The sequence below is a fragment of the Falco naumanni genome, chromosome 5 (assembly GCF_017639655.2).
Source record: "Falco naumanni isolate bFalNau1 chromosome 5, bFalNau1.pat, whole genome shotgun sequence".
NCBI classification, from domain to species: Eukaryota; Metazoa; Chordata; class Aves; order Falconiformes; family Falconidae; genus Falco; species Falco naumanni.
Window position 1 is genome coordinate 78,193,276 of NC_054058.1, and position 11,441 is coordinate 78,204,716.

General features: G+C 68.2%; 2 protein-coding genes across 2 annotated transcripts in view; one reads left to right on the forward strand and one right to left on the reverse strand.

Moving 5' to 3' along the window:
- Window positions 1-2,003, reverse strand: part of LOC121089391 (proline-rich protein 12-like) — a 20,801-nt gene extending 18,798 nt beyond the window's left edge. The window contains 2 exon segments of the mRNA XM_040596595.1: window positions 16-249; window positions 1,986-2,003. Of these exon segments, the coding sequence (XP_040452529.1) occupies window positions 16-249; window positions 1,986-2,003 (252 nt within the window).
- On the forward strand, window positions 56-11,371 carry SYT3 (synaptotagmin 3). Its single transcript, XM_040594165.1, is given in 11 exon segments — window positions 56-216; window positions 1,140-1,301; window positions 2,185-2,344; window positions 3,368-3,776; window positions 4,588-4,690; window positions 4,692-5,102; window positions 5,918-6,038; window positions 6,998-7,169; window positions 7,933-8,062; window positions 8,704-8,784; window positions 10,592-11,371. Coding segments are annotated over 8 exon segments (1,578 nt in total). The 5' UTR covers window positions 56-216; window positions 1,140-1,301; window positions 2,185-2,190; the 3' UTR covers window positions 8,782-8,784; window positions 10,592-11,371.
- Window positions 11,372-11,441: the final 70 nt, after the last annotated feature.

The following is an 11,441-nucleotide window of genomic DNA, read 5'->3' on the forward strand; positions in this document are numbered from 1 at the left end:
CGGCTCCGTTCGGGCCGGTTCGGGCCGGTTCGGCGTCGCTCGGGTCGGTTCGGGCCGGTTCGGCTTCCCTCGGGCCGGTTCGGGCCGGGCCGGCGTCGCTCGGGGACGTTCGGGTCGGTTCGGCGGTTCTCGGCTGCGCTCGGGCCGGTTCGGGCCGGTACGGCGAAGCTCGGGCCGGTTCGGCTGCCCTCGGCCCGGCTCGGCTCGGTACGGCAGGTGAGCGCGGGCCCGGGCCGGGAACCCCGGCGTCTGGGGCGGGGGGCCGGGGGGGGGCAGGTTTTTGGGGGTTGGTTTGGGGGGGTGTCTGTGGGGCACGTTTGAGGGGGCTGGTTTGATGGGGGGCTGTTTTGGGGGGTGGGTCTGTGGGGCAGGTTTGGGGGGCAGGTTTAGGGGGGGCTGGTTTGGGGGGGTCTGTGGGGTAGGTTTGGGCAGGGCAGGTTTTGGGGGGGCTGTTTTGGGGGGTGGGTCTGTAGGGCAGGTTTGGGGGGGCTGGTTTGAGGGGGTGGTCTGTGGGGCAGGTTTAGGGGGGCTGGTTTGAGGGGGGGTCTGTGGGGCACGTTTGGGGGGCCGATTTTGAGGGTGGGGCTGTGGGGCAGGTTTGGGGAGGTTGGGGGGCTGGTTTGAGGCGGAGTCTGTGGGGCAGATTGAAGGGGCACTGGTCTGGGGGGGGCTGCTTGGGGGGGCTGGTTTGGGGGGGTGGTTGGGTTTGGGGGGTGGGTCTGTGGGGCAGTTGGGGGGGTCCGATTTTGGGGCTGGTTTTGGGGTGTGAGCCTGTGGGGCAGGTTTGGGGGGGCTGTTTTGGGGGGTGGGTCTGTGGGGCAGGTTTGGGGAGGCTGGGGGCAGATCTGGGGGGCTGGGGGCAATTGTCAACCTGGGGGAGGGGGGGGTGTCACTTGTGGGGCTGGGGGGGGCAGTTTGGGGTCTGGGAGGGGCACTTGTGGGGCTGGGGGGCACTCGGGTGTCCCTCGGTGTGGGTGTACGTGGGGGCAGCCCCACTGCTTGGGGGTGGGGTGGGGGTTGACACCCCTTGCACAAGCTGGGGGAGGGGCATTCACACCTCTTGTGCATTGCACGAGGGGCTGGGGGGGCACCGCGTGTCCCCCCATTCCCCCCCCCCCCCAGTGTGTCTCCCCCCACAGGTCGCCGTCGCACAAGGGACCCCCCAAGACCCCCCGCTTCACTGGCCACTCGTGAGCTCACGGCCCTTGTGCCGCATGGCCCGGCCCAGCCCCCGCCTTGCACACGCGCCCCCCCCCGGGCACCGCTGACCCCCCCAGCCCCACCCAGGAGCCGCCCAGCAGGTGATGCCGCTGAACGAGGGTTTGCACGAGGGCTGGGGGGGGGTGTGCTGGGGATTGCACGCGCACGGCGCCGTGGGAGCACAAGCGTGAGTGCGGCCCCTGTGCCAGAACAATGCTGTGCACGTGTGTGTGAGCACACGCGTGTGCATCAGCACGAGCACCACCCCGGGCACGACCCCACGTGCTCACCAGTGTGACACCCCCGCAGTCTCCACCCCCTGGCTGCGTGTGCTGGGCGTGCAAGGTGGGGTGAGGCGAGTGTGCGAGGCAAGGTGGGCATACAAGGTGAGGTGGGTGTGCAAGACAGGCGTGCAAGGTGTGTGTGCAAGGTGAGGCAAGTGTGTGAGGCAGGTGTGTGTGCGAGGTGGGGGTGGGCGGGTGAGCGAGGCAAGGTGGGCGTGCAAGGCAAGGCAGGTGTGCAAGGTGAGGTGAGTGTGAGGCAGGTGGGCATGTGAGGTGGGGCAGGTGAAGCAAAGTGGGCGTGCAAGGTGGGCGTGCACGGTGGGGCAGGCGTGCAAGGTGGGTGTGCAAGGTGGGTGTGCAAGGTGGGTGTGCAAGGTGATGTGAGTGTGAGGCAGGTGGGTATGCGAGGTGGGGTGGGTGAGGCAGGCATGAGAGGCACAGTGAGCGTGCAAGGTGGTCGTGCAAGGCACAAGGGGTGTGTGAGGTGGGTGTGCAAGGCACAATGGGCGTGCAAGGCATGTTGGGCGTGCAAGGCGAGGCGGGCGTGCAAGGCGAGGTGAGGCAAGTGTGCGAGGCAGGTTGGGCAGGTGAGGCGAGGCAGACATGCAAGGCGCAATGGGCGTGCGAGGCGGGCGTGCAAGGCGAGGCGGGCGTGCACAACGGGTGTGCAAGGCGGGCGTGCGAGGGTGCGTGTGCACAGGCGGCCATGTCGGGGGACTACGAGGAGGACGTGTGCCGCAGCGCGCTGCGCCTGGTGCAGGAGCTCTGCTTCGCCCCCCGCGCCCGCCCCCCCCACGACAAGTGCCTCGAGTTCACCGACCTGCTGCGCCACCGCGGCCACCCCCGCCCCTCCGACGCCGGTGAGGACCCCCGGAACCTCCCCTAGGACAGCCCCCCAGGGACCCCCTACCAGGGACCCCCCCAGTGGATGTGGGACCCCTCCACCCCCCAGGGGATGTTGGGACACCCCCCCGGGACCACCTCCAGGGACCCCTCCCAGGGACCTCCCCAGGGGATGTGGGACCCCTCCACCCCCCAGGACCCCCCCCCAGGCGATGTGGGACCCCCCCAGGGACTCCCCCCCAGGCGATGTGGGACCCCCCCAGGGACTCCCCCCAGGGGATGTGGGAACCCCCCCAGGGACCACCTCCAGGGACCCCTCCCAGGGACCTCCCCAGGGGATGTAGGACCCCCCCCCAGGGCCTCCTCCAGCAACTATGACCCCCACCCCCCACCCCAGTGACACCCCTCCCAGTGACACCCCCCTCCAGGGGATGTGGGACCCCTCCCCCTGGGACTCCCCAGCCCCCTAGGACCCCCCCCCCCAGGGGATGTGGGACCCCCCCCAGGGGATGTGGGACATCCCCCCAGGGCCTCCCCCAGCAACCATGCCCTCCCAGGAATACCCCCAGCGACCCCCCACCACCACCTCAGAGACCCCCCCCCAGTGACACCCCCCAGGGGATGTGGGACCTCCCCAGGGACCACCCCCGGGGACCCCCTCCCAGGGACCCCCCCAGGGTATGTGGGACCCTCCCCAAGGGCCTCCCCCAGCAACCGTGCCCCCCAGGGACCCCCCGAGTGGTCCACCACCACCACCCCAGAGACCCCCCCCCAGCAACACCCCCCAGGGGCCTCCCCCAGGGGAATTGGGACCCCCCTCAGCGACCCCCCAAGAGGATGTGGGACCCCCCCCAGGGACAAGACCAACCCCCAGAGAGCAGGACACCCCCCCGCAAAGGATGGGACCCCCCCACTTGTATGCCCTCCACCCCCCCTATTCTGTGCCCCCCCCATTCCGTGCCCCCCCGATATTTTAGCGCCCCCCCCTCGATATTTTTGCCCTCCCCCCCGATGCCTGACCCCCCCGTGTGCCCCCCCAGAGGTGTCGGTGAGCCTGCTGTCGGTCATTGTGACCTTCTGCGGCATCGTGCTGCTGGGGGTCTCGCTCTTCGTCTCCTGGAAGCTCTGCTGGGTGCCCTGGCGCCACAAGGGGGGGCCAGGGGCTCCCCCCCGCAAAGAGCCCCCCCAAAGTGTGGGGGGGGCTGTTTTCGGGGACACCCTGCCTGACCGAGGGGAGCCAGGACCCGAGCTCCCCCCGCCCGAGCGCTGTTACCTGGATATGGGACCCTGCCCTGAAGGGGGGGGAAGGGCGCTTGGCCCCCCTCCCCTGGCGCAAGGACCCCCCCAGGTGCCCCCCCAGGGCCCCCCCGAATTGGGGGGGGATGGGGTGGGGGGGACGACCCTGCCCAGCGCCCCCTCCCAGCAGCATGTTGTGGGCCTGGCCGGCAGGTATGGATGGCAGGGGGGCAGGGTGGGGTGTGGGGTGACATGGGGACATGGGGGGGGGTACCTGAGTCACCCCCATCCCCCACCTCCCTGTGCACAGTGAGGGAGGGGGGCACCAGGGACATCCCCCCACCATGTCCCCGTGTGTGCTGGGGGGTGTCTCAGGGGTCCCCATGTTCATTGGGAGGGGGGTCACCAGTGCCCCTCATGCATGGGGGGGGGTCCCAGGGGTCCCCATGTTTGTTTGGGGGGTCCCTGGGGTCCCATGTTCACTGAGGGGGGGGGTCCCTGGGGTCCCATGTTCATTGTGGGGGCGGGGTCCCAGGGGTCCCGTATTCATTGCGGGGGGGGTCCCAGGGATCCTGTATTCACTAAGGAGGGGTCCCAGGGGTCCCATATTCGTTGGGGGGGGGGTGTCCCATATTTATTGAGAGGGGGTCGCAGGGGTCCCCATATTCACTAAAAGGGGGGTCCCAGGGGTTCCATATTCATTAGGGGAGGTCCCAGGGGTCCCATATTCATTGAGAGGGGGGTCCTAGGGGTCCACATCTTCATTGGGGGGGGGTCCCTGGGGTCCCATATTCACTGCGGGGGTGTCTTTGGGGTCCCCTATTCATTGGCTGGGGGTCCCATATCCATTGCAGGGGGGTCCCCATCTTCATTGAGAGGGTGGGTCCCAAGGGTCCCCTCATGCACTGGGGGGGTACCCCAGCCTCCCCCCCCCCCCCCCCAACCTTGGCAGGGGGCGTGTGGGCAGGTGGGGGATGGGAGGCGCTGCCTGCTCCTCACCCACCGTCCCCCCTCCCGTCCCCAGCACCCCCCAGCCCCCCCCCCGAGGACAAACCCGAGCAACCCAACCCCCCCAACTTGGGTCAACTCCAACCCGAGCTCTACCGGCCGGGGTCCACGGAGCCGGGGGGGGCCGGGGGGGGAGCCCCCTCCCCCTGTGGCCGCCTGAGCGTGGCGCTGCGCTACGCCTACGGCTCCCAGCAGCTGGTGGTCCGCGTCCTGCGCGCCCTCGACCTCCCCGCCAAGGATGCCAACGGCTTCTCCGACCCCTACGTCAAAATCTACCTCCTGCCCGACCGCAAGAGAAAGTTCCAGACCAAGGTCCACCGCAAGACCCTCAACCCCGTCTTCGATGAGACCTTCAGCTTCGGGGTGCCCTTCGCCGAGCTGCCCGCCCGCCGCCTCCACTTCGGCGTCTACGACTTCGACCGCTTCTCGCGCCACGAGCTCATCGGGCAGGTGGTGCTGGATAACCTGCTGCAGGCGGCTGAGCGCGCCCCCGACCTGCCCATCTGGAGGGACATCGTCGAGGGTGGCGGGGTGAGCAGGGGCAGAGGGGACGCCATTTGCGGTGGCTTTTGTAATTCGTAGCAAAATTTGCAATTGCGTTTGCAATTTGCAGAGGAATTTGCAGCAAAGTTTGCAACTTGCAGTGAAATTGGCAGTGGCATTTGCAATTTGCAGAGAAATTTGCAGCAAAGTTCGCAATTTGCAGAGAAGTTTACAGCAAAGTTTGCTATTCCTAGCAAAATTTGCAATTGCGTTTGCAATCCGTGGCAAAACTTGCAGCTGCGTTTGCAATCCGTGGCAAAACTTGCAGCTGCGTTTGCAGCTTGCGGATAAATTTGCAATTGGCATTTGCAATTTGCGGCGAAGTTTGTGATTTGCAGCAGAGTCGGCAGGGGCGTTTGGGGCGCTGGCTGCAGCTGCAGTTTTGGGGGCCACGGGCAGCAGGGGCAGCAGGGATGGCAGGGGCAGCAGTGCCAGCGGTGCCTGCCGTCACAGCTGGGGTTGCTGAAGCTCCTGCAGGCACAGTTGCAGCTCCCAGAACCCTGCTCCCCTGCCCCCACCCTGTGACCCTTGACCCCAGCAACCTCCCCCCATCCCCTGGACCTTCCATGACCCTGGTGCCCCTTGTGACGCTGGTGCCCCTTGTGCCCGTTGTGCCCATTGTGCCCCTGTCCCTCATGCCCCTTCTGCCCCCCGACCCTTGTAACCTCTGGTGCCCCTTGTGCCACTCGTGGCCCCTGACCCTTGTAACCCCTGGTGCCCCCTGGTGCCCCCCTGACCGCTGCCCCCTGACCGCTGGCCCCTGCCCCCTGGTGCCCCCTGACCGCTGCCCCCTGCCCCCCCAGGAGAAGGCTGACCTGGGGGAGGTGAACTTCTCGCTGTGCTACCTGCCCACGGCCGGGCGGCTGACAGTGACCGTCATCCGGGCCTCCAACCTGCGCGCCATGGACCTCACTGGCTTCTCCGGTGCGGGGGGGCGGGGGAGGTGGGAACGTGGGGAGGACTTGGGGACATGGGGGACATGTGGATGAGGGGCGTGGCGGGGACGTGGAGGGTCTTAAGGGGACTTGGGAGCACGGGGGGGGGCTTGGGAGCAGGGGGACATGGGGACATGGGGGGAGTTGGGGACAGGGGGGCATGGGGGGAGACTTGGGGACATGGAGGGGGACTTGGGGGCGGAGGGACATGGGGATGGGGGATGTGGGGGGCACATGGAGGCACTTGGGGACATGGGGGGGACATGGGGGACATGTGGATGAGGGGTGTGGGGGGGACTTGGAGGGTCTTAGGGGGACTTGGGAGCATGGGGGGGGACTTGGGAGCAGGGGGACATGGAGACATGGGGAGGACTTGGGGGGACATGGGGGGAGTTGGGGGCAGGGAGATTTGGGGGCATGGGGGGAGACTTTGGGACATGGAGGGGGACTTGGGGGCAGAGGGACATGGGGATGGGGGATGTGGGGGGCACGTGGAGGCACTTGGGGACATGGGGGGACATGAGGGACATGGGGATGGGGGCGGGGGGGGCGACATGGGGGCGGGGGGGGACACTTGGAAGTAGGGGGAGTTGGGGGCAGAGGGACTTGGGGGGGGGACTTGGGGACGGGGGGACATGGGGACACATTGGGACATGGGGGCAGGGGGGGACTTGGGGATGGGGGGACATGGGGACACATGGGGGCAGGGGGGGACTTGGGGCCATGGTGACATGGGGGGACATGGGGGACAGGGACATAGGAGGACCTGGGGACATGGGGTGACCATGGGCAACCACGGGGTGCTGTGGGTGGCTGGTGGGTGCCGTGGGGTGCCGTAGGGCTCTGTGGGTGGCTGTGGGGCGCTGTGGGTGGCCGTGGGGCTCTATGGGGTGGCCGTGGGGTGGCTGTGGGGCGCTGTGGGTCAGGCGCGGGTGCCCCCCGGCGCAGACCCCTATGTGAAGGCCTCGCTGATGGCCGAGGGCCGGCGGCTGAAGAAGCGCAAAACGTCTATCAAGAAGAACACGCTGAACCCCAGCTACAATGAGGCGCTCGTGTTCGACGTGCCGCACGAGAGCGTGCACCACGTCAGCCTCACCATCGCCGTCGTCGACTATGACTGGTCAGTGGGGGGGGGGGGGGGACCCCGCTGGGGGGCTGAGGGGAGCCTGAGGGGCTGGGGGGGGGGGGCTAGGGAGCGAGGGGAGGGGTCTTCGTGCAAGGGGTGTTGCACGGGGGTGAGGTGGCTGGTGGTGGTGGTGGTGAGTTGGGGGGCACAGGTCCACTTGGGGGTGTGGGGGGTGTGGGGGGGCTGGGGAGCGAGGAGGGGGGGGTCGTCATGCAAGGGGTGTTGCACGAGGGTGGTGGGTTGGGGGGCACGGGTCCATTTTGGGGAAGGGGGGGGTGGGGGAGGGGGCGTGGAGGGGGCTGAGGGGGCTGGGGAGTGAGGGGGGGAGTCCTCGTGCAAGAGGTGTTGCATGGGGGGGGGGGGGCGGGGGTTGGGGGGCACAGATCCATTTTGGGGTGGGGTGGGGGTGGGGAGGTTCCTGGAGGGTCCCTAGGGGGTTCATGGGGGAGGGGAGGGTCCCTGGGGGGGTCCCCGGGGTGGTGCCGTGGGGGGTCCCCGGGGGGGTTGTGTCCCTGGGGAGTGGGGGGGTGCCCTGGGGGTGATGGGGTGCCCTGGGGGGGGTGGAGGTGCCGTGGGGGGTGGGGGTGGGTGCCCTGGGGGGGGGTGTGTGCCCTAGGGTGGGGTTGCCCCGGGAGGGGATGTGTGCCCTGGGTTGGGGTGCCACGGGGGGAGTAGGTGTGCCATGTGGGGGTGGGGTGTCCCGGGGTGGGGGTGGGTGTCCCGGGGTGGGTGCAGGTGCCACGTGTCCCCCCCGCAGCATCGGGCACAACGAGGTGATCGGGCTGTGCCGCGTGGGCAGCGACGCGGAGGGGCCTGGCCGCGAGCACTGGGCACAGATGCTGGCCAACCCCCGCAAGCCCATCGAGCACTGGCACACGCTGGTTGAGGTGAGGGACCCCCCCGTGGGACCCCCCCCCGTGGGACCCCGTCATGGGACCACCCCGAGACACCCTCCCATGGGACCCCCCCCGACCCCCTCCGGACCCCCCAGCACCCACAGGGGACCCGCCGGGCACCCCAACACCCACGGGACTCCCACAGGCTCACGCGGGGGTCCCTGTGCGAGACCATGTGCGAGGGTCCCTGTGTGAGTGTGCCCCGTGTGAGTGAGTGTGCCCCGTGCGAGGGTCCCCGTGTGAGTGTGCCCCGTGCGAGGGTCCCCGTGTGAGTGTGCCCCGTGCGAGGGTCCCCGTGTGAGTGTGCCCCGTGTGAAGGTCCCCGTGCGAGTGTGCCCCGTGCGAGTGTGCCCCGTGCGAGTGTGCCCCGTGCGAGTGTGCCCCGTGTGAAGGTCCCCGTGCGAGTGTGCCCCGTGCGAGTGTGCCCCGTGTGAGGGTCCCCGTGCGAGTGTGCCCCGTGCGAGTGTGCCCCGTGTGAGGCCCCGTGCGAGGGTCCCCGTGCGAGGGTCCCCACGTGAGTGTGCCCTATGTGAGGCCCCGTGCGAGTGTGCCCCGCGTGGGGGTCCCTGTGTGAGTGTGCCCCGCGTGGGGGTCCCCGTGCGAGGCCCCGTGCGAGGCGCGCTGCCGTGCAGGAGAAGGCGCTGGGGCTGGCGGCCAAGGGGGCAGCGCGGGACAAACCCGGCGGCGTGATGGAGCCTGTGGGCGACTGACCAGTGAGCCCGGCACTGGGAGGGGCTGGGGGCACTGGGAGGGGCTGTGGGGGCACTGAGGGGCACTGGGAGTACCGTGGGGGACTGGGAGCACTGGGGGGCGCTGGAGGCACTGGGAGCATGGGGCACTGTGGGGGACTGGGGGGCACTGGGAGCACTGTGCGGGACTGGAGGCACTGGGAGGGATTGGGAGCACTGGGAGGGACTGGGGGGCACTGGGATCACTGGAGGCACTGGGAGGGATTGGGGGCACTGGGGAGGACTGGAAGCACTGGGCGGGACTGGGAGCACTGGGAAGGACTGCAGGCACTGGGAGCACTGGGTGGGGACTGGGAGCACTGGGTGGGGACTGGGAGCACTGGGTGGGGACTGGGAGCGCTGGGAGGACTGGGGGAGACTGGGAGGCCCTGTGGGGGAACTGGGACCTGCATGGGGGACACTGGGAGCTGCACTGAGAGCACTGGGAGCTGCTCTGGGGGAACTGGGAGTGACTGGGAGTGCACTGGGGGAACTGGGAGGGCACTGGGAGCTGTATGGGCAACACTGGCATGTTGCTGCAGGGGGCAAGGGAGGGACTGGGCCATACTGGGGAGCACTGGGCTATACTGGGCAGGTACGGGGAGGTATCCAGGTGCCATTGGAGATACTGGGGAGGGCCAGGCCAGGCCTGAGCTGTACTGGGAGGAAACGGGTTCATACTGGAGGACATGGTGCCATACTGGGAGGGTTCTGGGCCATACTGGCGGGAACTGGACCATACTGGGAGGCCACTTTACCATGCTGATGGATACTGGGCCATACTGGGGGGGGCACATAGCCAGACTGGGGGGGTACTGGGCTGTACTGGAGAGGTGTTTTACCATACTGGGAAAGCACTGGGCCATGCTGATGAGGCGTTTTACTGTACTGGGGAGGCACCGGGCCATACTTGGGGGGCACATTACCATACTGGGAGGGCACTTGGCCATACTGGCGGGGTACTTTGCCATACTGGGGGGGCACATAGCCATACTGGGGAGGCGCTTTACCATACTGGGGGGGTACTGGGACGTACTGGGGAGGCGCTTTACCATACTGGGGGGGTACTGGGACGTACTGGGGAGGCGTTTTACCATACTGGGGGGGCACTGGGCCATACTGGGGAGGCATTTTACTGTACTGGGGGTGGCACTGGGCCATACTGGCAGGGTACTTTGCCATACTGGGGGGACACATTACCATATTGGGGGGTACTGGGCCATACTGGGGAGGCGCTTTACTGTACTGAGGAGGTACTGGGCCATACTGGGGGGGCACATTACCGTACTGGAGAGGTACTGGGCCATACTGGGGAGGCGCTTTTACAGTACTGGGGGGACACACATTACCATATTGGGGGGTACTGGGCCATACTGGGAAGGTGCTTTACCATACTGGGGGGGCACTGGGCCATACTGGGGGAGTACTTTGCCATACTGGGGGCCACTTTGCCATACTGGGGGGCACATTACCATACTCGAGGTGTACTGGGCCGTACTGGGGAGGTGCTTTACTGTACTGGGGGGGGCACATTACCATACTGGGGGGGTACGGGGCAGGTGCTTTACCATACTGGGGGGGCACATTACCATACTGGGGGGGTACTGGGCCGTACTGGGGAGGTGCTTTACCATACTGGGGAGGTACTGGGCCATACTGGGGAGGTACTGGGCCATACTGGGGAGGTGCTTTACCATACTGGGGGGAGTACTGGGCCGTACTGGGGAGGCGCTTTACCATACTGGGGGCCACTGGGCCATCCTGGGAGGGTGCTGACCCCTCTCTCCCACAGGCGGTGGGGCCGGAGGCACCGGCCGAGCCGGGGGGGCCCCATCACTGAAGCCATAGGGACCCCCGGGCCCCCCCCCGGGCCCCCGACCTGCACGACAAGGGGGGGGGCCCAGCCCCCCCCCCACTGTGAACCCCGGCATCCAGGTCAGGGGGGCTCCCCCCCCCCCGCCAACAGCCACGCGAAGGACCCAGGTGTCCGGGCATTGCTCCCCCCCCGCCCCCCCCCCCCCCCAATGTGTTCGTATGTGGGGGGGCCCTTGGAGGGACCCAGGTGTCCGGGTGCCCCCCCCCACCTTTTCCTTGTGTGGTGTTTCTAAGGTGGGGGGGGGGGGGGCAAAGGGGACCCAGGAGTCCGCCCTCCCCCCCCCCTTTTCCTTGTGTGTGTCTATGGGGGAGGGGACCCCAAAGGGGCCCCAGGTGTCAGGCCCCCCCCCCCTTTCCTTGTGTGTGTTGGGGGGGGGGGGGGGGGGCACAAAGGGGCCCCAGGTGTCGTCCCCCCCCCCACTCCCTTGTGTGTGTCTGGGGGGGGAGGCAAAGGGGTCCTAGGGGTCCTAGGGGTCCCCCACCCCTCCTCAATGTATATGTATGTGGGGGCCTCCCCAAAGTGGACCCAGGTGTCTGACACCCCCCCCCCCCCAAAGCCCCAGTGTCCCCCCCTCCCCCAAAGCCTCAGTGTCCCCCCTCCAGCCCCGTTCTGTGTCCCCGCGTGTGTGTGTCTGCGTGTGGGGCTGGGGGGGCCCCAAAAGCCATAAACCCCCCAATAAACCCCCCCAGGAGCCGCCTGCGCCTCCCTGCGCCGGGGGGGACACGGGGGGGTGGGGGTGGGGAAATGGGGATGGGACAGGGCGACA